At 47.7% G+C, this 26,035-nt stretch overlaps 2 protein-coding genes across 5 annotated transcripts in view; one reads left to right on the top strand and one right to left on the bottom strand.

Annotated features, from left to right (window-relative positions):
- The window catches only part of LOC120921907 (potassium voltage-gated channel subfamily C member 1), a 258,805-nt gene extending 234,652 nt beyond the window's left edge, over positions 1-24,153 (top strand). The window contains exons 3-4 of one of the 4 annotated variants that reach the window (XM_040334410.1): positions 21,479-21,667; positions 23,350-24,153. In XM_040334410.1, the coding sequence (XP_040190344.1) occupies positions 21,479-21,667; positions 23,350-23,384 (224 nt within the window). In that variant the 3' untranslated portion in view covers positions 23,385-24,153. Of the gene's footprint in view, positions 1-21,478; positions 21,668-22,522 lie in introns of all 4 variants that reach the window. The other 3 variants (XM_040334409.1, XM_040334412.1, XM_040334411.1) reach the window with 3 other exon arrangements.
- Positions 746-9,143, bottom strand: LOC120921906 (uncharacterized protein K02A2.6-like). The gene is made up of 2 exons (XM_040334408.1): positions 4,427-9,143; positions 746-783 (listed from the first exon to the last, which is right to left on the bottom strand). Exon 1 carries the CDS (start codon positions 8,747-8,749, stop codon positions 6,959-6,961), a length of 1,791 nt encoding a protein of 596 aa, XP_040190342.1. The 5' UTR covers positions 8,750-9,143; the 3' UTR covers positions 746-783; positions 4,427-6,958.
- Positions 24,154-26,035: the final 1,882 nt, after the last annotated feature.

Raw genomic sequence — 26,035 nt, 5'->3', positions numbered from 1 at the left:
ATGAGGGTTCGGGCTCGTGGGGGGAGGACATTTGGGTTTGGATGAGGGTTCGGGCTCGTGGGGGGGGACGTTTGGGTTTGGATGAGGGTTCGGGCTCGTGGGGGGAGGACGTTTGGGTTTGGATGAGGGTTCGGGCTCATGGGGGGAGGACATTTGGGTTTGGACAAGGGTTCAGGCTCGGGGGCTCGGAAGTTTGGGTTTGGATGAGGATTCGGGTGATGTAAGGAGGGTGCTAATCCCAGAATACAAATATTAGTGCACCAGTATGTTGAGCTGTAACATCTCATCGCACTCCTACTAGAACCTTCCTGGAAATCCCCTCCACAATCTTCTTGGTGAAATCTATTCCAAGGAAAGGTTTGGTCGCCATCATCGGTGGTCGCAGCAAAAACAGAGAGACTGATGGAAGATATCCTTATCCTGGGAAGAATACATAGAAGGTGTGACGGTATTAGAATGATATCCCCGTCAAACATTCCCTTCTTCCCATAAAGAAAGTCACCCAATATTCCACGAGGAGGAACATTCCTGGGATCGCCCAATAAGCCACTCATGAGTCAGAGCTTACTGCTGGAACAAGACAGACTTTAATGGTACAACACACAGCTTATATGTAATTTTACAAAACTGTTACAATGACGATCTCCGCCCCCTCACACTGGGGCTCCCATACAGATGATAGGCAGACAATTCGGAGTCGACCCTGAAGACATTTCTTTAGATAATGACATCAGTGACGTTAATTACTAGTTGTACCGAATACATTATCTAGACAGCCTGGCCCTGCATATAGGAGAGATAATTACCACAATGAAGCAATCAGAATAATTAACATGAGCCAGTTCTAATCACAGTAAACAGTAAACACAGGTCTCCTTCACACACACAATAGATCAATTACCCTTTGAAATAGGACTGGCTGAGGAAGGGTCATTACCATATCAACAGCTTGTTAGCAGAGGAGTGAGTCACACCTGAAATCACCCTCCCTCTAACACACACACAGCATTAAACAAGCAGGGAGAATTACACTGAAGCATCCTTCACAGAAGGTATGTGGAGGATTGGCGGGTCCTGATTGGAGGTGTCAGGTCCAATCATGGAGAGGATTTCAGCGCACATTTCCTATTCCTACACATGGAGGAGATTCACATTTTTGAACACAGCAGAAAAAAATCTTTGTGTCCCGATTGGAGAAGACGGGAGAAATGACGAACGTTTTATTATCAGCAGATGGCGGCGCCTTTCGCAGTTTCCAGGTCTAGTGTAGAATAATCTAGAAAGCAGGATAATGGAATCCGGGGAGTAGAAGGTTCTGGGACATGGCAGAAAAGATTGGTGAGTAATAAATGAAATGACGGTCTTATATCGGTGCAGGGAAAACGTCCCCCCATTACTGTCATGTATGGGGGTCTCTGTACTTCCATCGTTTTGTACTCGGCGCACATTCATCGTTTGGTAAAATGATTTTTCTTTCTTTTCTCACTATTCTAGACATTTTCTTTGCTCTTAAAAGTCACTGAAAGATTGTATCCAAGACACAGCACAAATATTACGTCCACATTAGTATTAATCCTAACCCTAAGCCTAACCTAACCCATCTAACCCTAAGCCTATCCCTAACCCAACCCTAAGCCTATCCCTAACCCAACCATAACCTAACCCATCCAACCCTAACCCAACCCTAACCTAACCCATCCAACCAACCCTAAGCCTAACCCATCTATGCCTAACCTAACCCATCTAAGCCCAGCCATAACCCTAACACTAACCCTAACCCTAACCCTAAGCATATCCATAATCCTAAACCTAACACTATACCTACCCCTAAGCCTATTCCTAACCCTAACCCATCTAATCCTAGCCCTAAGACTAAGCCTATTCCTAAACCTTAGCCTAACCTTAACCCTAAGCTTATCCCTAACCCTAACCCATCTAATCCTAACACAACCCTAACCCTAAGGCTAAGCCTATTCCTAACCCTAAGCCTAAGGCCCCGTACACACGAGAGGATCGATCCGCTGGAATTGATCCGCGGACCGGCTCCAGCGGATAGATCCCCTGGTGTGTACGATCAAGCGGATCTGTTTCCGCGGATTTTTGTCCCCGGGGATGGATTTCCAGCGGATCAAAATTTCTTGACATGCTAAGAAATCGATCCGCTGGAATCCAGTCCAACGGATTGATCCGCTGGTCTGTACAGACTCACTGGATCAATCCGTCCGAATCCATCCCCCGCATGCGTCGTAATGATTCGACGCATGCGTGGAATTCCTTATATGACAGTGTCGCGCACGTCGCCGCGTCATCATCGCGGCGACGGCGTGACGGCGCGACACGTCACCGCGAGATCAAAATCCGCCAGAGGATTTATCCGCGGAAACGGTCCCCCGGACCGTTTCCGCAGATAAATCCTCTCGTGTGTACCCGGCCTAAGCCTATTCCTAACCCTAACCCTAAGCTTATCCCTAACCCATCTAACCATAAGCGCTATTCCTAACCCTAACCCATCTAATCCTAACTCAACCCTAACCCTAAGCCTTAGCCTAACCTAAGGGTTAGGGGTGCGGGTGGGGCCAAGACATGCTCTTTGTGTGAATGGACACACAGAGCAGCAGCACAGAAGCGAGACTGCTTGGGTGCCCCCAGAGCAAGCTGCTTAATATGGGGGCACTCGGCAGGAGGGAGGGGCCAGGAGCGCCGGCGGGACCCGAGAAGTGGAAGATTGGAGCTGCTCTGTGCAAAACCATTGCAGAGCCGGTATGTATAACGATTTATATTTAAAAAAAATTAAATATGCCTTTATCACTTTAATAGTTCTGTATAAAGGGTGAGCTGGTAGATTGGGATTCTAAAAAAAAATCAGGACCTGATCTGATATCAGAATACCGGGAATGACAAAAGCAGCACATCAGGAATAAAAAGACATCTGTAGCAGCAAGGCAGTTATCATTGGACAGGAAATGGGAAAGAAAACTGCTAGGGTACAGGCACACGCGCATGCACACACATTGCCCAAACTTCAAACTCTGTCCCTATCAGTTCCAAACACAGACAGTTGTGTTGATGTATTTGTATGTGCATCCTAAACATGTGTGTGTGCGTACGTATACAGGTGTGTATGTGCGTATACAGGTGTGTGTGCGTTCATGTGTGTGTGTAGGTGTGTGTGTGTGTGTGTATAGGTGTAGGTGTGTGTGTATAGGTGTAGGTGTGTGTGTAGGTGTAAGTGTGTGTGTAGGTGTGTGTGTAGGTGTGTGTGTAGAGGTGTAGGTGTGTGTGTGTGTATAGGTGTAGGTCTAGGCGTGTGTGTGTAGGTGTGTGTGTGTGTGTAGGTGTGTGTGTGTGTATGTGTGTGTGTAGGTGTAAGTGTGTGTGTATAGGTGTAGGTGTGTGTGTAGGTGTGTGTGTGTGTGTGTAGGTGTGTGTGTATAGGTGTAGGTGTGTGTGTGTGTATAGGTGTAGGTCTAGGTGTGTGTGTGTGTGTGTAGGTGTGTGTGTGTGTGTAGGTGTGTGTGTGTGTGTAGGTGTGTGTGTGTAGGTGTAGGTGTGTGTTATGTCCCCTGGACGCTCTGTGTCTCTCAGGTGTTGCTGGCAGAGGCCCAGATTCAGGTACATTTGCGTTTTATTTGCGGAGGCACAGGGCAACGATTTTGCCCTGCGCCCATGCAAATATTTTGCGCTGCCCTCGATTCACGGAGCAGTAGCTCCGTAAATTGCAAGGGCGCGCCGGCAAAATTGCCCGGCATAAGCGCGCGCAATGTAAATGATCCCGCCGGGGGCGGGAATCATTTAAATTTGGCGCGCTCCCACGCAGAGCGCATGCTCCGTCGGGAAACTTTCCCGACGTGCATTGCGGCAAATTACGTAGCAAGGACGTCATTTGCTTCAAAGTGAACGTGAATGGCGTCCAGCGCCATTCACAAATCACTTACGCAAACGACATAAAATTTTAACGTCGCAACGCGGGAAGGGCGGTATACTTTAGCATTGGCTGCCCCTACTATTAGAAGGGGCAGACTTACGCTAAAGACGCCGTATGGAAAATCTGTAACTTGCGTACGCAGGGCACGCGCTACTTTGTGAATCGGTGTTAGTATGCAATTTGCATACTATACGCTGATCACAATGGGAGCGCCCCCTAGCGGCCAACGCAAGAATGCAGCCTAAAATCAGCGTGGCATAAGAGCCTTATGCCACGCAGATTTTAGGCTGCAGTCAGCGTTATGATGTTCCTGAATCAGGAGCATTCGTAATGCCGGCGCAAGTAAGCAATTGCGCTGCATAACCTATGGTTACACAGGCGCACTTGCTTACTGAATCTGGGCCAATGCTGCCAGTATCTGCTCAGCAAGTTACACACACAGGCCAATGTACTACTTAACCAGAGCGAGGTTTATTACTCAGAACATTATGGCATTCTTACATGGAGGAGTCTTATTCCAAACAGCTTCTGTCCTTATCAGATGTAATCCCTTCTCAGCCTCATGTGTCTGCTTCCAGTTCCCCTCACACACTGTCTGACTTCCTGGTACAGCTCCTCCTCCCCCATCATGCATCAGGAGAAAGAGGGTAAAGGTCACAGTGATCTATCACAAACATCACACCTCCTTTCTTTCCCAAAAAAAAAAACATAACAAGAGAACAAAATGTTGAACACATAACATAACAAGGCAAGCAAGATCAGTTCAGCAAGTAGTTTCTGCAACTCAGTTCTGTGATTTCCGCAGCACTTCATGAGCCCTTTGTCTCTGTTCCCTGACCTCCAATGTGTCCCATAAGATTTCAGCGCTTTGCCAGCGAGGCGTTTGACGTCTTTGACGGGTAGACTTACGAAGAGGCACAGCACCGGGAGGGATAGAATCGGTCAAAGGTTCTGGAGAGGTCAGTGGGCGTCCCACAGACAAATCAGTCTCTGTAACTCCAGGCACATGTCCAGGCTCCTCAGGAATATGGTCACCAACCGGTTCAGGGTTTGGTTGTAAACTTGTGGGATCATGCCAGACACCATGCCATATTTCACCAGCAGAGTTCAGAGTAGACTCTGGTGGGTGGTTAGAAAGAGGGGTCGGTTTCGTCACTAGTGGCCGGCAAATGCGTTTCCTCAATTGTGAAAGGTGTCGCCGAACACAAATGCCTTCCTCCAGGCGGACAAGGTACATTCTTCTGCCAAGAGTTCCATCAATAACGCCAGGAAGCCAAGGAGGCAAAGCTCTGTAATTCCGAGACCATACAAGATCACCGACACGGAATCCCAGACGGCCCGGCGGAGGAGGTGTTGGTGACTATTCCTGCACACAAACTAAATCAAGTTTGGTGCGGAGATGCCTGCCAAACATAAGAAAAGCCGGTGACAGCCCAGTAGTAGCGTGTTTCGTGTTACGGTACATGATCAAGAATTCCAGCAGTTTCTCCTCTGACATTCCAACCTGGTCCAGAGTGGACAGTAAGTGCTTTTTAAATGTCTGCACAAATCGTTCTGCCAGCCCATTCGAGGCTGAATGATAAGGAGCTGTTTTGTAGTGTTGGACGCCCAAGCCACTAAGGAAGGATTGAAACTCATGCAATGTAAATTGAGTTCCATTGTCGGAGACTATGGCTGTTGGCAAACCATATTGAGCAAAGAGATTCCTTAAGACTAGCAGCTGAGGTAATAGAAGGCATTTGAAAAACCTCCGGCCATTTTGAATGCGCATCTACCACGATCAAATACATTTTACCCTGGATGGGGCCAGCAAAATCAAGATGGAGTCTGGACCACGGTTCTGTTGGCCATGGCCAAGGTTGCAGGGTTCCTTTCTTTTGGGGTCGCTGGGCTTGACAGCACCCAGGACATTGAGCAACATAATCTTCAATTGCCGTATCCATTTGTGGCCACCAAACATAGCTCCGGGGCCCCTCTGCTTCATGCGCACCACACCAGGATGGCCTTCATGCAGTATCCTTAGCATGGTTGATTGCAAGTACTGGGGTACAATCACTCTATTGTCCCATTGTAGGCAATCAGCATTAGTCACAAGCTCACATTTTCTGGCAAAGTACGGACGAAATTCACCTGAAACTCTCTCTGGCCATCCAGTCTGAACATAAGAGAATATCTGAGACAGGAAAGGATCTGTGGCTGTATTTCTGGCAATCAGGGAGGTGGACATGCAAGATTGTGGCCTGTGTACTTCCACTACACGTATCTGTCTTAGTGGGTGGTCATCTCTTAGTGGCAATCTGGAAAATGCATCTGCATTGCCATGGGTATCATGGGAGCGGTATCTGATAGAATAAGCATAAGCTCCTAAAAATAAAGCGTACCTTTGTAAGCGAGATGCGGTTGTTGTAGAAATTCCTTTCTGAGGGTTCAGTATTGACAACAGAGGTTTGTGGTCAGTGATAAGTGTGAACTCCCGACCATAGATGTACGTGTGAAATTTTTTTGTGGCCCATACAATGGCCAAAGCTTCCTTGTCTATCTGGGAGTAGTTTTGTTCTGCTGAGGTTAAAGACCTGGAGGCAAAAGAAATGGGGCGCTCCGTGCCATCCGGCATGACATGGGAAAGCACGGCACCCAGTCCATAAGGCGAGGCATCACAAGCCAGGATGACGGGTTTCTTTAAATCATAGTGGACCAGAACTCGAGAAGACAGAATGAGTTCTTTAGAAAGCCGAAAAGCTTCTTCACATTTGTCTGTCCATATCCATTTAGCTCTTGCATCCAGTAAGCGATGTAATGGGTAGAGCTGGTGTGCTAGGTTTGGCAAGAAACGGTGGTAGTAATTTAGGAGGCCAAGGTAGGACCTGAGCTGGGTGACATTCCGGGGGGTAGGGGCATGGGTGAGGGCTTTAACCTTTTCTTCAGTAGTGTGTAACCCATGTCGGTCCACCGTGTGGGCACAAAATTCCAGTTGAGACTTGAGAAATTCGCATTTTGAAAGATTGACACGTAAACCATACTTTTGGAGTCTCTCTAGCACAGCTTCAACATTCTTTCTGTGTTCTTCGTCAGTAGACATTGGGTGAAAGGTATTCCTGCCAGGACCTCATCCATGATCCGCTGCCAGATGGCTGGAGCTGGGGCTATGCCAAAAACCATGCGGTTATACTGGAATAATCCTTTATGAGTGTTAATGGTCAACAGATGGCGTGAATCTGGGTGTACTTGCAGTTGCAGGTAAGCTTGCTTTAAGTCTATTTTTGTAAACTTTTGCCCCCCAGCCAGTGAGACAAATAAATCTTCAAGTCGAGGCAATAGGTATTGATCCACAAGAAGTTGGTTGTTCAGGGCTACCCTGAAATCACCACAAATCCTAATGTCTCCATTCTTTTTCTTGACAGGCACAATTGGCGATGCCCATTCACTTCTATCCACTTTCGTTATGATCTTTTCAGCCAATAGGTGGTCCAGCTCTGCTTCCACTTTCTTCCGCAAGGTAAAAGGTACTGATCTTGCCTTACAAAAACGAGGTGTAGCAGCAGGCTTCAAGAGGAGGTGGGCCATCTTTCCTTTTACGGTGCCCAAAGAGTCCTCAAAAACCTCTTTAAAACGTGACTTCAGGGATTCCACCCAATGGTCTACTTCAGAAAGCAATGTACATTGGGCAATGGCAAAAGGAGGCATGCCCAGGGCTTTGATCCAGTCCCTTCCATACAGCGGAGGACCTCCTTTCCTTACAACATAAAGGCGTAGACTTTGACTGCGGTTGCCTAATGTAACAAGGGGTTTTACATAACCCAAGGGCTGTAGTAGTTCCTTGCTGTAGGTTTGTAGTGTGAGTTTTGTAGGTTTCAGCGGCAGGGACAGACCCGATGCCTTCAAATCAGTCCATGAAATGACAGACACAGCTGCCCCTGTATCAACATCCATGGAGACAGGACAGCCATTGAGTGTGACATCCACTTTAATCGCAGGAGTACTCCCAGCTACTCGAAACAGTCCAACATGCTGGACACAGGTCTCCTCATCAGAGCTAAAACCGTTATTGTCCATATCCACACGGAATGTCTGTTTATGTCTATCTTTTGTGGTAGTGTTCGGGGAGAGAGAGCTGCGGCAAACGCGCCCAATATGACCAGTCTTTCCACAGCGAAAACAAACGACATCCTTGAACTTGCAAGCAGGCGCATTGTGAGTAGTGTTACCACAACGGTAGCAAGTCGGGGTCCCAGAGACAGAAGAATTAGGGTGGCAAGGTTTAAGCTGAGTGGCAGGGGACGGGCGTCTCGAGCGTTGAGTGATAGCAGTGTGGAATATTTCCTCACCCTGGCTTGCAGGAGTTGTAGGTGGTGCCTTCAGTAGGGTGGCATCCCGTGTTGCCAACTCTATGACCGTAGCAAGGTCAGTGGCTTTCGCCAGAGTCAAGTCGGGTTCTGTGAGTAAACATTTCTGTATGGCTGGGTCGCAGAGTCCCATGACGAACATGTCACGGAGAGCCATCTGTAGGTAGTCTCCAAACTGACAAGTGGCTGCTAGTTTACGTAAAGCAATGATATATGTCTTTATATCCTCCCCGGCCTGCTGCCTTCTACTGTAGAATTTAAACCGCTCTGCGATTTCTAACGGCTTCGGGTTGTAGTGTGCATGTAAAGTCTGAATTAACTCAGGCAGGGGCTTAGAGGCCGGCTTGTATGGAGAAATGAGGTCTCTGAGAGTTCCATATGCAGCTTGACCCAATGCTGTGAGAAAAACTGCAACTTTCTTATCTACAGTCACATTATTTGATTCCATATACTGTTCCAGCCTCTCCACCAGGAGCTCCATGACTCAGCCACAGGATCAAATGGTTGAATAAACCCTATGAAGGCCATGTGTGCTAAAATCCACAATCCTCGTCGCCACTGTTATGCCCCCTGGACGCTCTGTGTCTCTCAGGTGCTGCTGGCAATGCTGCCAGTATCTGCTCAGCAAGTTACACACACAGGCCAATGTACTACTTAACCAGAGCAAGGTTTATTACTCAGAACATTATGGCATTCTTACATGGAGGAGTCTTATTCCAAACAGCTTCTGTCCTTATCAGATGTAATCCCTTCTTAGCCTCATGTGTCTGCTTCCAGTTCCCCTCACACACTGTCTGACTTCCTGGTACAGCTCCTCCTCCCCCATCATGCATCAGGAGAAAGAGGGTAAAGGTCACAGTGATCTATCACAAACATCACAGTGTGTGTGTAGGTGTAGGTGTGTGTGTGTGTGTGTGTGTGTGTGTGTGTAGGTGTGTGTGTAGGTGTGTGTGTGTGTAGGTGTGTGTGTAGGTGTGTGTAGGTGTGTGTGTAGGTGTGTGTGTGTGTGTGTGTGTAGGTGTGTGTGTAGGTGTGTGTGTGTGTGTAGGTGTGTGTGTAGGTGTGTGTGTGTGTGTGTGTGTAGGTGTGTGTGTAGGTGTGTGTGTGTGTGTGTTCATGCATGTGTGTGTGTGTGTGTTCATGCATGTGTGTGTGTGTAGGTGTGTGTGTGTGTGTGTGTGTAGGTGTGTGTGTGTGGGGGTAGGTGTGTGTGTAGGTGTGTGTGTGTGTGTGTGTGTGTGTGTAGGTGTAGGTGTGTGTGTGTGTAGATGTGTGTGTGTGTAGGTGTGTGTGTGTGTGTAGGTGTGTGTGTGTGTGTGTGTGTAGGTGTGTGTGTGTGTAGGTGTGTGTGTAGGTGTGTGTGTGTGTGTTCATGCATGTGTGTGTGTAGGTGTGTGTGTGTAGGTGTGTGTGTGTGTGTGTGTGTGTGTAGGTGTGTGTGTGTGTGTGTAGGTGTGTGTGTAGGTGTGTGTGTTCATGCATGTGTGTGTGTAGGTATGTGTGTGTGTGTGTGTGTGTGTGTGTGTAGGTGTGTGTGTAGGTGTATGTGTGTATTCATGCATGTGTGTGTAGGTGTGTGTGTGTGTTCATGCATGTGTGTGTGTAGGTGTGTGTGTGTGTAGGTGTGTGTGTATTCATGCATGTGTGTGTGTGTAGGTGTGTGTGTGTGTGTGTGTGTGTGTGTGTAGGTGTGTGTGTGTAGGTGTGTGTGTTCATGCATGTGTGAGCATTGGGAGGAAACGGGGGCTTTTTTTCGTTATTTAAATCTTTTTTATTACCTTTTTTACTGTATGACCTACATGTAAATGATGGTGGAGTCGATGTGACAGGTTCTCTTCATGGTGACATCGATTATCTAAGTCAGGTCAGGGGGGGGGGCGGGGGTACTGAGCTACTGAGCCTGTGAACCTTGAAGTAATCACAGCTGAGCGCTTACTGGTTCATTCATGATGAAAAGATCAGTGACCTCTGACTGCCCTTTATACTAACCTCCCTCCAGAGGGGGGCTCAGTGTGACAAACTCTACAGGTCATCAGGTGGCTGTAACTTACTACAAACAAGAAAGCCAGCTATTACAATGTAAAACAAACTCACAGCTGACATTGTGGGCAGGAGCTCATTTTTGGCTTTCTACTAGTATAATGTAATAGTCATGGAGACCAACATATCCAACAACCATTTGTAGAACATTGGAAAATCTTTGAGCAGCTTTGTTAAAGTCCTTAAGCCATCCTGGAGAACTGATCTGAAGCACTAAATACAGGTCTTAATGGGAGTAGAGATTGTTGCTATTGCTGTGAATACAGGACTTGATAACCAGGTCTGGTCTCCCATCCAGGGTCTAGCCCAGGAATGGCTCAAGGTCCAGTGGTCCATCCTTTACTCCTGTCCAAGGTCTTGCCCAATGTCCATCCTTAACTCCTGTCCAAGGACTTACCCAATGTCCACCCTTTACTCCTGTCCAGGGTCTGGCCCAAGGTCCATCCTTTACTCCTGTCCAAGGTCTGGCCCAAGGTCTATCCTTTACTCCTGTCCAGGGTCTGGCCCAAGGTCCACCCTTTACTCCTGTTCAGGGTCTGGCCCAAGGTCCACCCTTTACTCCTGTCCAGGGTCTGGCCCAAGGTCCACCCTTTACTCCTGTCCAGGGTCTGGCCCAAGGTCCATCCTTTACTCCTGTCCAGGGTCTGGCCCAATGTCCATCCTTTACTCCTGTCCAGGGTCTTGCCCAAGGTCCATCCTTTACTCCTGTCCAGGGTCTGGCCCAATGTCCATCCTTTACTCCTGTCCAAGGTCTGGCACAAGGTCCACCCTTTACTCCTGTCCAGGGTCTGGCCCAAGGTCCATCCTTTACTCCTGTCCAGGGTCTGGCCCAATGTCCATCCTTTACTCCTGTCCAGGGTCTGGCCCAAGGTCCATCCTTTACTCCTTTCCTGGGTCTGACCCAAGGTCCACCCTTTACTCCTGTGCAGGGTCTGGCCCAAGGTCCATCCTTTACTCCTGTCCAGGGTCTTGCCCAAGGTCCACCCTTTACTCCTGTCCAGGGTCTGGCCCAAGGTCCATCCTTTACTCCTGTCCAGGGTCTGGCCCAAGGTCCATCCTTTACTCCTGTCCAGGGTCTGGCCCAAGGTCCATCCTTTACTCCTGTCCAGGGTCTTGCCCAAGGTCCATCCTTTACTCCTGTCCAGGGTCTTGCCCAAGGTCCATCCTTTACTCCTTTCCTGGGTCTGACCCAAGGTCCACCCTTTATTCCTGTGCAGGGTCTGGCCCAAGGTCATCCTTTACTCCTGTCCAGGGTCTTGCCCAAGGTCCACCCTTTACTCCTGTCCGGGGTCTGGCCCAAGGTCCATCCTTTACTCCTGTCCAGGGTTTGGCCCAAGGTCCACCATTTACTCCTGTCCAGGGTCTTGCCCAAGGTCCACCCTTTACTCCTGTCCAGGGTCTGGTCCAAAGTCTATCCTTTACTCCTGTCCAGGGTCTTGCCCAAGGTCCATTCTTTACTCCTTTCCAGGGTCTGGTCCAAGGTCCATGCTTTACTCCTGTCCAGGGTCTGGCCCAAGGTCCATCCTTTACTCCTGTGCAGGGTCTGTCCCAAGGTCCATCCTTTACTCCTGTCCAGGGTCTGGCCCAGGGTCCATCCTTTACTCCTGTCCAGGGTCTGGCCCAGGGTCCATCCTTTACTCCTGTCCAGGGTCTGGCTCAAGGTCCAACCATTTGTAGAACATTGGAAAATCTTTGAGCAGCTTTGTTAAAGTCCTTAAACCATCCTGGAGAACTGATCTGAAGCACTAAATACAGGTCTTAATGGGGGTAGATATTGTTGCTATTGCTGTGAATACAGGACTTGATAACCAGGTCTGGTCTCCCATCCAGGGTCTGGCCCAGGAATGGCTCAAGGTCCAGTGGTCCATCCTTTACAACTGTCCAGGGTCTGGCCCAATGTCCATCCTTTACTCCTGTCCAGGGTCTTGCCCAAGGTCCATCCTTTACTCCTGTCCAGGGTCTGGCCCAAGATCCACCCTTTACTCCTGTCCAGGGTCTGGCCCAAGGTCCATCCTTTACTCCTGTCCAGGGTCTTGCCCAAGGTCCATCCTTTACTCCTGTCCAGGGTCTGGCCCAAGGTCCACCCTTTACTCCTGCTCAAGGTCTGGCCCAAGATGTTATCTGCAGATCTGAACTTTAACCTTGCATGTGTCAAAGTAGAACTAACCCCATTGATTCATGCCATGAATGATAACTGTCACAGTCGCTTGTGCTCTCAACTGAACTGTCAACCCCAACCTATCAAGATTGCAGCTTGCTTGACTTTAAAGGATTGGAAGGTTTTGTTCCACTTTAATTTCACATTATTGTATGTGACTGTTATGTAATGTATAAATGCTGCTTGGTCCTATAGAGTTTCTAACACAAAGCTTAGCTAAAGTGGGGTACACACTATGAGAAAATCGGACGAACGATCGTCTGATTTTCCACGAAGGTGAGTATCATGATGTTACTGACAATGGTATTAACTTGTAAATTCTCGCATGACAAAGGCAAACGTTCTTTCTTGAGTGTTATTTTATGTTTGCTGCCACCTTCTTCCAGGTCACTCTTTGCTTCTGATCATGCGCGTTTTTTTCTAGTCGATTATTTCTGTACGATTACTGTCCACATTGAGCTAAAATCGGACATTGTGTTCAAGTACGATAAACATTTTCTCAATTGCACCTTCAATTTTCTTTGACCAAACAGTTGGAATTTTGATGAAAGCACTCTACTATCAAACCGATATTCGCCTGATTGTTCTTCAGACAGAATTTTTCTTCCGATCTTCTTATAGTGTCCCCCACTGGTATACAGAAGGTTATTATATATCCAAGATATGATTACAATCTGTCACCCCTTTTTTTTATTATCCTTCTATGCTTCCATCTCTCTCACTGACTACTTATAAGTGATCCAGAAATGAATAGTCTATGAGGGGAGGGGGGAGTAATTAAAGGTCTGGGGGGGCATTTGATTGAGTAAAGCGTTGCCTGGAAAGTGAATGAGAGGAAAATTCTGTTGCTCTGGTAATAACACACATAGCAGATGACTGTCACCAGGGTCCGTGATTGGGTCACCAGGGTCAGTGTTTGGGTCACCACGGTCAGTGTTTGGGTCACCAGGGTCTTTGATTGGGTCACCAGGGTCAGTGATTGGGTCACCACGGTCAGTGATTGGGTCACCAGGGTCAGTGATTGGGTCACCAGGGTGAGTGATTGGGTCACCATGGTCAGTGATTGGGTCACCACGGTCAGTGATTGGGTCACCAGGGTGAGTGATTGGGTCACCATGGTTAGTGATTGGGTCACCAGGGTCAGTGATTGGGTCACCACGGTCAGTGATTGGGTCACCAGGGTGAGTGATTGGGTCACCATGGTTAGTGATTGGGTCACCAGGGTCAGTGATTGGGTCACCACGGTCAGTGATTGGGTCACCACGGTCAGTGATTGGGTCACCAGGGTGAGTGATTGGGTCACCATGGTCAGTGATTTGGTCACCACGGTCAGTGATTGGGTCACCACGGTCAGTGATTGGGTCACCACGGTCAGTGATTGGGTCACCAGGGTGAGTGATTGGGTCACCAGGGTCAGTGTTTGGGTCACCAGGGTCTTTGATTGGGTCACCAGGGTCAGTGATTGGGTCACCACGGTCAGTGATTGGGTCACCACGGTCAGTGATTGGGTCACCAGGGTGAGTGATTGGGTCACCATGGTTAGTGATTGGGTCACCAGGGTCAGTGATTGGGTCACCACGGTCAGTGATTGGGTCACCACGGTCAGTGATTGGGTCACCAGGGTGAGTGATTGGGTCACCATGGTCAGTGATTGGGTCACCAGGGTCAGTGATTGGGTCACCACGGTCAGTGATTGGGTCACCAGGGTCAGTGATTGGGTCACCAGGGTCAGTGATTGGGTCACCATGGTCAGTGATTGGGTCACCAGGGTTAGTGATTGGGTCACCAGGGTCAGTGATTGGGTCAACAGGGTCAGCGATTGGGTCACCATGGTCAGTGATTGGGTCACCAGGGTTAGTGATTGGGTCACCAGGGTTAGTGATAACAACTGAACTGGTTACAGATCCACCAGTTGGGATGGTTGAGCTTGTCACCATGGCAACAGAAGACTTGCTGAGATTGTTACAGTCATGGAATGGACACGCCCCCTGAACTGGATAGGCTCCAATAGAACAGTTGCCATAATGCGGTCAACATGAAGATTCCTATCCGTCATTATAATGTGTTCCATCTTCTCTACATGATGCTGTATGGAGATCTCCCATTCATGGATCAAGAAAATCCCATCTCATTCACCTAATAGAAAAAAAAAAACAAATAGAAAACCTCAATATTAGAGCTGCACGAAAATCGAAATTGCCCCCCGATCTTCACAACAGCATTTCACGATTCTTTCTAACAAGTCCAGGCAGCCTGCCGAGTTTTATCACAACGTGGCGAATAAATGTGAACAAAGTAACATTTCTTCTTCCACACTAATAATAGTAAACTGCCTCCCCAATAGCGTGAGATCAAAGTGCCACACTAGCGTCCGGAAAGCACCACTAAAACGATGGTAACGTGTCGCTGAAATTAGGGGCTCTTTAGCGCTAACGTGACCAGCGGCTCCGTGTGAAAAGTGCCCTTATGGTCTGTAGATGAGGGAAGTTTAGCCAATTAAATACTAAACCTTTTACTTGCTGCTTACAAGATAAAATCTGAATTTATTACTAGAAAATTACTCAGAACTCAAACATTATATATATTTTTTAGCAAAGACCCTACAGAATAAAATGGTGGTTGTTGCAATATTTAAAGTCGCATGGTATTTGCGCAGCGGTCTTTCAAAAACGCAATAAAAAAATACACTAAACAGTAAAGTGAGCCCCATTTTTTAGTATAATGTGAAAGATGATGTCACACCGCGAGAATTGCGATCTTTATTCTGAGCAAAAAAATCTTCCCATGTAGATTGTGTAACGGAACGTCCCCCACACTCCGCTTGAGTGCTTCCGTCATATAACGCTTCCTCTTAGTCTGGATATAGATACCAGATATTCCAGCTGCTCACAAACACACGAGACGAGACTTGTTTGTGTGCTGAACATGGAGTGTTTATTAGGACCAAGAATACAACCTTATATACAGTTAGAGGAGGTAAACAGAACATAAATTAACATGAGCTAATTAACTAATCATTTACGCAGACGAGGCGACTCCGAGATATAACCTTTCAGGGTAGACGTCCCGTCTCCTCTCTCACCTGCTATACAATACACATTATCATAAGTGTAAACACAGGACATTTTCACACAATAGCAGGGTCAACTAGCACAGAGAACAGACAGATGGCTGGCATTAGCATCTCCTTAAACTGTATGTCCCAACATTATGACTCAGTCACTTTAATATGGCATATACAGGGTCCCCAGGCATACAGCTCAAATCTATTTAAGATATTCCATTCCAAACCCAAGACAGCTATCGACACTCCACAGTCAGGCAAACAAACCTCAATAACGAGACACACAGCTCTGTTTGAGGTTCAAAATGAAAATAGACCTTTAATGAGAAAATCAGGCTCTTATATACAGTTAGAGGAGGTAACCAAAACATAAATTAACATGAGCTAATTAACTAATCATTTACTCAGACAAGGTGACTCCGAGATATGACCTTTTCAAGGTAGACATCCCGGCTCCTCTCACCTGCTATACAATACACATTATTTTAGTAGACATAATTTACATGAGCTAATTAACTACAGCTGATAAATCAGACATTTGACCTTTAGACTGTCTGTTAACTTGCAATACACATGTATCATCAATAGCCCTTCACACAATACAGGGTCAATTAGCACCACACAATGAAAAGGTCTTAGGAGCCATCCTAGATTAATTTACATCACAGTAGCAGACATTAACACCTAACAGTCTGTGTTCCCACATTGAATGAGTCACTCTTTCAATTAACCTGTTGAGTTCAGAATCAACAACCTGTAAATAGTTCTTCCAGATCTCCTAGAATATATTGTGAATTACAATCCAAGATATGTCCATTATTTCCTGGCTCATACTTTGTAAGAGCTTCTGGATTCCATGGGCCCTCCCGTTACAGTCATACCCCCCACACTCCTCTCCTGTACATACCGCCCACTGTCATACCCCCCACACTTCTCTCCTGTACATACCGCCCACTGTCATACCCCCCACACTCCTCTCCTGTACATACCACCCACTGTCATATCCTCCACACTCCTCTCCTGTACATACCGCTCACTGTCATACCCTCCACACTCCTCTCCTGTACATACCGCCCACTGTCATACCCCCCACACTCCTCTCCTGTACATACCGCTCACTGTCATACCCTCCACACTCCTCTCCTGTACATACCGCCCACTGTCATACCCTCCACACTCCTCTCCTGTACATACCGCCCACTGTCATACCCTCCACACTCCTCTCCTGTACATACTGCCCACTGTCATACCCTCCACACTCCTCTCCTGTATATACCGCCCACTGTCATACCCTCCACACTCCTCTCCTGTACATAACGCGCACTGTCATACCCTCCACACTCCTCTCCTGTACATACCGCCCACTGTCATACCCTCCACACTCCTCTCCTGTACATACCGCCCACTGTCATATCCTCCACACTCCTCTCCTGTACATACCGCCCACTGTCATACCCCCCACACTCCTCTCCTGTACATACCGCCCACTGTCATACCCTCCACACTCCTCTCCTGTACATACCGCTCACTGTCATATCCCCCACACTCCTCTCCTGTACATACCGCTCACCGTCACACCCTCCACACACCTCTCCTGTACATACTGCTCACTGTCACACCCTCCACTCTCCTCTCCTGTACATACCGCTCACTGTCATACCCCCCACACTCCTCTCCTGTACATACTGCCCACTGTCATACCCTCCACACTCCTCTCCTGTACATACCGCCCACTGTCATACCCTTCACACTCCTCTCCTGTACATACCACACACTGTCACACCCTCCACACTCCTCTCCTGTACATACCGCCCACTGTCACACCCTCCACACTCCTCTCCTGTACATACCGCCCACTGTCATACCCTCCACACTCCTCTCCTGTACATACCGCTCACTGTCATACCCTCCACACTCCTGTCCTGTACATACCGCCCACTGTCATACCCTCCACACTCCTGTCCTGTACATACCGCCCACTGTCATATCCTCCACACTCCTCTCCTGTACATACAGCCCACTGTCATACCCCCCACACTCCTCTCCTGTACATACCGCCCACTGTCATACCCTTCACACTCCTCTCCTGTACATACCACACACTGTCACACCGTCCACACTCCTCTCCTGTACATACCGCCCACTGTCACACCCTCCACACTCCTCTCCTGTACATACCGCCCACTGTCATACCCTCCACACTCCTCTCCTGTACATACCGCTCACTGTCATACCCTCCACACTCCTGTCCTGTACATACCGCCCACTGTCATACCCTCCACACTCCTGTCCTGTACATACCGCCCACTGTCATACCCCCCACACTCCTCTCCTGTACATACCGCCCACTGTCATACCCTTCACACTCCTCTCCTGTACATACCACACACTGTCACACCCTCCACACTCCTCTCCTGTACATACTGCCCACTGGCACACCCTCCACACTCCTCTCCTGTACATACCGCCCACTGTCACACCCTCCACACTCCTCTCCTGTACATACCGCCCACTGTCATATCCTCCACACTCCTCTCCTGTACATACCGCCCACTGTCATACCCCCCACACTCCTCTCCTGTACATACCGCTCACTGTCATACCCTCCACACTCCTCTCCTGTACATACGTATCTAGATAAATTAAGGCCTGTAGACGTGGTGTATCTAGATAAAGAAAGGTCCGTAGATGTGGTGTATCTAGATAAAGGAAGGCCCGTAGACGTGGTGTATCTAGATAAAGGAAGGCCCGTAGACGTGGTGTATCTAGATAAAGGAAGGCCCGTAGACATGGTGTATCTAGATAAAGGAAGGCCCGTAGACATGGTGTATCTAAATAAAGGAAGGTCCGTAGACGTGGTGTATCTAGATAAAGGAAGGCCCGTAGACGTGGTGTATCTAGATAAAGGAAGGCCCGTAGACGTGGTGTATCTAGATAAAGGAAGGCCCGTAGATGTGGTGTATCTGGATAAAGGAAGGCCCGTAGATGTGGTGTATCTAGATAAAGGAAGGTCCGTAGATGTGGTGTATCTAGATAAAGGAAGGCCCGTAGACGTGGTGTATCTAGATAAAGGAAGGCCCGTAGACGTGGTGTATCTAGATAAAGGAAGGCCCGTAGATGTGGTGTATCTAGATAAAGGAAGGTCCGTAGACGTGGTGTATCTGGATAAGGGAAGGCCCATAGATGTGGTGTATCTGGATAAAGGAAGGCCCGTAGATGTGGTGTATCTGGATAAAGGAAGGTCTGTAGACGTGGTGTATCTAGATAAAGGAAGGCCCATAGATGTGGTGTATCTGGATAAAGGAAGGCCCGTAGATGTGGTGTATCTTGATAAAGGAAGGCCCGTAGATGTGGTGTATCTGGATAAAGGAAGGCCCGTAGATGTGGTGTATCTGGATAAAGGAAGGCCCGTAGATGTGGTGTATCTAGATAAAGGAAGGCCCGTAGACGTGGTGTATCTAGATAAAGGAAGGCCCGTAGACGTGGTGCATCTAGATAAAGGAAGGTCCGTAGACGTGGTGTATCTAGATAAAGGAAGGCCCGTAGACGTGGTGTATCTAGATAAAGTAAGGTCCGTAGACGTGGTGTATCTGGATTTTGAAAAAGCATTTGACACAGTTCCCTATAAACGTTTACTGTACAAAGTAAGGTCCGTTGGCACAGACCATAGGGGGGAGTATATGGACCATAGGGGGAGTACATGGACCATAGGGGGAGTACATGGACCATAGGGGGGAGTACATGGACCATAGGGGGAGTACATGGACCATAGGGGGGAGTACATGGATCATAGGGGGAGTACATGGACCATAGGGGGGAGTACATGGACCATAGGGTGAGTACATGGACCATAGGGGGAGGACATGGACCATAGGGGGGAGTATATGGACCATAGGGGGAGAACATGGACCATAGGGGGAGTACATGGACCATAGGGGGAGGACACGGACCATAGGGGGAGTACATGGACCATAGGGGGAGGACATGGACCATAGGGGGGAGTATATGGACCATAGGGGGAGAACATGGACCATAGGGGGAGTACATGGACCATAGGGGGAGTACATGGACCATAGGGGGAGTACACGGACCATAGGGGGAGTGCATGGACCATAGGGGGAGTACATGGACCATAGGGGGAGTACACGGACCATAGGGGGAGTGCATGGACCATAGGGGGAGTACATGGACCATAGGGGGGAGTACACTGACCATAGGGGGAGTACATGGACCATAGGGGGAGTACATGGACCATAGGGGGGAGTACACGGACCATAGGGGGAGTACATGGACCATAGGGGGAGGACATGGACCATAGGGGGAGGACATGGACCATAGGGGGAGTACATGGACCATAGGGGGAGGACATGGACCATAGGGGGAGAACATGGACCATAGGGGGAGTACATGGACCATAGGGGGAGGACATGGACCATAGGGGGAGTACATGGACCATAGGGGGAGTACATGGACCATAGGGGGGAGTAGATGGACCATAGGGGGGGAGTACATGGACCATAGGGGGAGTACATGGACCATAGGGCATCAATAGTTTAAAAAAACGATTAGATAATCACCTGAAGGACCACAACATACAGAGATATACAATGTAATACTGACATCTCATAACACACATAGGATGGACTTGATGGACTTTTTCAACCTCACCTACTATGTAACTATGTACTTACAAAGGACAAGGGGCGTGCTTTACAACTGGAGGAAAAAAGATTAAATTTCACATACGGAAAGGCTTCTTCACAGTAAGAGCTGTGAAAATGTGGAATAGTCTCCATCAAGAACTGGATCTGGCCAGATCAGTAGATTGCTTTAAGAACGCTGAATGTATTTCTAAATGTAAAAAATATACCTGGATACTTACATTTATAGGTAATCACACCAGGGATAGGTGATCCAGGTAATATCCAATTATTGATCCGGGGGAATATGCGATTATTGATCCGGGGGAATATGCGATTATTGATCCGGGGGGATATTCGATTATTGATCCAGGGAACATCATATTATTGATCCGGGGGAATATCTGATTGTTGATCCGGGGGAAAATCTGATTATTGATCCGGGGGAATATCTGATTGTTGATCCAGGGAACATCATATTATTGATCCGGGGGAATATCTGATTGTTGATCCGGGGGAATATGCGATTATTGATCCAGGGAACATCATATTATTGATCCGGGGGAATATCTGATTGTTGATCCGGGGAAAAATCTGATTATTGATCCGGGGGAATATCTGATTGTTGATCTGGGGGAATATCCGATTATTGATCCGGGGGAATATCTGATTGTTGATCCGGGGGAATATCCGATTATTGATCCAGGCAACATCTGATTATTGATCCAGCGGAATATCAGTTGGCTTCCTAGGGGATCGGGAAGGAGTTTTTACCACGTTGAATCGTTCTTTATGTGGGGGTTGCCTTCCTCTGGATATAGGATGTTGTATATGGAGTATTTTCTATTCATACGTTCTTTTTTATTTTTCTTGGCTGAACTCGATGGACTGACTTACAATGTAACTTCCCACACACAGCTAATCCCAGCATATTTGCCATGTTCATCACATTCTCCGCCGGTAATCCAGCTTTCCTTCAATGTTAGATGTAAATATGTCTGAGTGTGGATTTCTTTGTCGCAGACCTTGGCACACTTCCTGCTGCCATATTGTGACTTTTCAGGTGCAGGCAAAATGCAACTTTGTGATGTAGAAAAAAATCAACTTAATTGTGAAAGTCAAATGAAAAATGATAAAGTGATAAGATCTGGGCAGAATAACTCCTTCTAACTCCATAATAGACGGTCAGTCTGGTCAGCAGAAAGCGGTCCATGGTCTGCATGAAGTGTGACTGAGTCAGTGCCAAATCCTAATTTCTGTACTGTAATGAACAGTCTTTCCAATGGAATTCTTATTATATGTTTGAAGATTCCAAACTGAATGGAGAGGTGGCCAAGGCTGCATTGGCAAACGAAGACTGCCCCCACATAGACCAGACTATAACGCCCGATGAGGGTCTGTCCTTCACCCAGTCTAGCACTCGGGAGAAAGGCGGACCCTACTTTCTCCTTTCACCCGAGGAATACCCGAGTCCGGCTGATGGAGGAGTAAGAAAGGGTAGGTAGACAAAGATTAAAGGCCAACTCCAACAGTACTGTGTCCATGAGAACAATAGGAACGTTGTATTCACACATGATGTCTTCCACTAGACCAGGCAATGCTGCATTCCCCAGTAGATGAGCCGCCATGTCTGCCATGGAATTAGACTGTTACCCTGCTATCCATGGGGGGGGCAGCCTGCTCCTCACATACTGTCTACATGCAAAGAGCAGGCATTCATACACACTCATAATTGGCAGATGAAGGGGAGAAATCCACATATATACACACAGCCACACATTTATTAATTCATTGCAGCAGGACAGGAGGAGGCATATGGAAAAAACGCACACAATTCACATTCTTATTATCAGCGTTGGCATTCCCAGTTTTTTTGGGACAATGTTTTTGTTAACCCATTAGATGTCTGTTAAGAACATTGTTATTGTTGTCATAATCCGATTCCATTGTCTGCCAATTTGTGTCCTCTGCATGTGTAAGCAAGAAAAAAACTGCATGTTGTAGGTGCAAGCAAGTGGGTGGTATCACTATGGCAACAGAAGGACCTCAGGCAGGTGGCCCGCTGCATGTGGAGCCTTAGATTGCAGCTGCCTTTCAACAGTTGCCCATGCAATGTCACAGTATTGCTTGCATAGAATATCTGGTGGTGTCATGTAAATTGGAATGTTCCAGACATGTTGAGGGAGATGGGAGTGCAGAGCAGAGGAAAGACGAGTCAAGCGGGTTTATTATCAAGTGTTGATTTCCTTGCTGGGATTCTCAGTGTCCATAATGAGGAACAGCAGCAAATCTGTACTGTGTGCTTTATTAAATAATATCCTCTGTGATTTTCATCTTGTAATCTCTCCATAGTTTGGCTCCGCTGGATATTGTTGCCAAGTGATACGACTCTCAGCATGTAACACTGCATGGGAATTCCGCTGAAATGGCTACACTGTTGACTTCATTCTTAGTCCATTCAACTTTTTGATCCACTGCTGTACTTTGCATTCCATCTTCCCAATGAAGGTTCCAAAAATGTCCTAGCTAAAATAACTGGGAATGTATTAGAGCGCCCTCCGGTGTCTGCATCCTGCACCTTCGCCTTCTCTCTCTTCTCTATCCCATCCATTTGTAGCATGGATCAGAGAATGGTCTAAAAAAAGCTTTTTAATCATTCTTAAGTTCATATGCTCCAGTACATTACAGTAGCATCTTTTCCAGCATGGTGCTACTGATAACCACTAACCGAGTATGGAATAGTGACAAATGACCAGACGCGGGCATTACATTTCTCTGGTGGGCCATATGCTGCATGATCTCAGTATATAGGACAAGGGTCAATGCACCTAGCGCAATAGTGTCTTGCTAGTATGATGCATTTCTAACATTGGATTTGACTGGCTGCTGACATTTTGGAGACAATTGAAGAAGCATTATTTCTCAGGATATTCTTTGAGCCATAGGAACCCTGCGAGAGTCTGCCCAAGCACAGTACGATGAATTGATGCATGAGCACCTGGTATAGTAGAAAGCAATATTAAGGTGCAATGAGGTTCTGCTGACTGCATGGAAATATTAACTTGGCTCCATTGGAGAAGATTTGGCTGCCTCTGCATGTGGCTCTCCTTTATTTCTTCTATCGTTATCAATTTTCATCAAGTTGGACGAGTGTTAAGTATTGATTGTATTCTTTACAGGCATGTTTTTGCAAAGAGCATCTTGTCATTGCTAAATATGCAAAGAGAGGCAGCCACGGTGCCCTGAGAGGATGTGCTGGAGACGTCACCCGGACCCAACCCGGACAAACACAACTCCGCCAAGCCGCTTATAAAGGACTCGCGGTGTCGGGTGATGTTAGATTGCTGCAGGCTTTTTCTACGGCTGAAATGTAAAACTGTAGAGGAATCTCTTATTTATTTCGCATGAATTGCATGATGTAAAAAAAAAAAAAAAGCTAAATTAAGAAAAATAGAATTGCAAAATTATCTTGAGAAATCAAAAAATACATCTATTTTCTTTTAAATCTCTTTACTTTTACATACATTATGTAGCAAAATGTTAACATTTTAAAGTGTAAAATGAATTGCTCTGGGTTGCTTTTTTGTATATGGACTGATGCTTGCACTCCAAGCGGCGCCGGTCACATTGACTGGTCTTCATATTGTACATCATGAATCACAAGACAAGGACCTTTGCTGTTTCCATTGGCATGCTCGTGAACCCGGAACCAGCATCTGACATGACACCACCTTGGCTTCTACTGACCGTCCATCTGAGGTTCTGTTGTACTTATCAGTGTATCAAAAGATTCTTCTAATTTAATAATCTATATGGAAATCAAAAGAACAAAATGTGTGAATTTAATGCCGGGACTTGGAAAATCAGGAAACATTTCTGAGAACAAAGAACCGCATTGTATGCAATTTCATATGCCTGACGCAAAGATGCATGTGCAATGTTATGCAAAACCATCGTGCATGAAATAAATTTTTTATCATGGATTTGCTCTTTATACAAATGACTTTTCTTACATTGGATTTTATAGAAATTTCAGAATTTGTGTTTCCAGAAAACTAAGAAAGAGCAGAAATTTCCTCTCGGATAATGCGAGTCCCAGGTAATAAATCCCATTGTGACCCCCAATGTCCTTCCTGCTCCTCCCCCTGCAGGTAAGACGTTCCAATGTCCTTCCTGCTCCTCCCCCTGCAGGTAAGACGTTCCAATGTCCTCCCTGCTCCCCCCACCCTGCAGGTAAGACGTTCCAATGTCCTCCCTGCTCCCCCCACCCTGCAGGTAAGACGTTCCAATGTCCTTCCTGCTCCCCACCCGCAGGTAAGACGTTCCAATGTCCTTCCTGCCCCCCCCCCGCAGGTAAGAAGTTCCAATGTCCTCCCTGCTCCCCCCACCCTGCAGGTAAGACGTTCCAATGTCCTTCCTGCTCCCCCCACCCTACAGGTAAGACGTTCCAATGTCCTTCCTGCTCCCTCCCCTGCAGGTAAGAGGTTCCAATGTCCTTCCTGCTCCCCCCACCCTGCAGGTAAGACGTTCCAATGTCCTTCCTGCTCCCCCCACCCTACAGATAAGACGTTCCAATGTCCTTCCTGCTCCCCCCACCCTGCAGGTAAGAAGTTCCAATGTCCTCCCTGCTCCCCCCACCCTGCAGGTAAGACGTTCCAATGTCCTTCCTGCTCCCCCCACCCTGCAGGTAAGAAGTTCCAATGTCCTTCCTGCTCCCCCCACCCTGCTTGTAAGACGTTCCAATGTCCTTCCTGCTCCCCCCTCCCTGCAGGTAAGACGTTCAAATGTCCTTCCTGCCCCCCCCTGCAGGTAAGACGTTCCAATGTCCTTCCTGCTCCCTCCCCTGCAGGTAAGACGTTCCAATGTCCTTCCTGCTCCCCCCACCCTGCAGGTAAGAAGTTCCAATGTCCTTCCTGCTCCCCCCACCCTGCAGGTAAGACGTTCCAATGTCCTTCCTGCTCCCCCCACCCTGCAGGTAAGACGTTCCAATGTCCTTCCTGCTCCCTCCCCTGCAGGTAAGACATTCCAATGTCCTTCCTGCCCCCCCTGCAGGTAAGAAGTTCCAATGTCCTCCCTGCTCCCCCCCTGCAGGTAAGATGTTCCAATGTCCTTCCTGCTCCCCCCCTGCAGGTAAGACGTTCCAATGTCCTTCCTGCTCCCCCTCTGCAGGTAAGGCATTCCAATGTCCTTCCTGCTCCCCCCTGCAGGTAAGACGTTCCAATGTCCTTCCTGCTCCCCCTCTGCAGGTAAGGCATTCCAATGTCCTTCCTGCTCCCCCCCTGCAGGTAAGACGTTCCAATGTCCTTCCTGCTCCCCCTCTGCAGGTAAGGCATTCCAATGTCCTTCCTGCTCCCCCCCTGCAGGTAAGACGTTACAATGTCCTTCCTGCTCCCTCCCTGCAGGTAAGACGTTCCAATGTAGTTCCTGCTCCCCCCACCCTGCAGGTAAGACGTTACAATGTCCTTCCTGCTCCCCCTACAGGTAAGACGTTCCAATGTCCTTCCTGCTCCCCCCCTGCAGGTAAGACGTTCCAATGTCCTTCCTGCTTCCCCCCCTGCAGGTAAGACGTTCCAATGTCCTTTCTGCTCCCCCCCCTGCAGGTAAGGCGCTTATAAGTCATCCAAATAAGGAAAGCGGGCACATTATATAATGTCAGTTATCCAACTGTCCATCCAGAGCCTCTGGTTTATAGACCTGATACATCCTAAATATAGAACCATTTATCCAACTGTCCCTTCAGAGCCTCTGGTTTATAGACCGATACATCCTAAATATAGAGCCATTTATCCAACTGTCCATCCAGAGCCTCTGGTTTATAGACAGACACATCCTGAATATAGAGCCATTTATCCAACTGTCCATCCA

The sequence above is a fragment of the Rana temporaria genome (assembly GCF_905171775.1).
Source record: "Rana temporaria chromosome 9 unlocalized genomic scaffold, aRanTem1.1 chr9b, whole genome shotgun sequence".
Lineage (NCBI taxonomy): Eukaryota > Metazoa > Chordata > Amphibia > Anura > Ranidae > Rana > Rana temporaria.
Note: the sequence above shows the minus strand (reverse complement) of the source record. Positions and strands in the feature narration are given on the sequence as shown.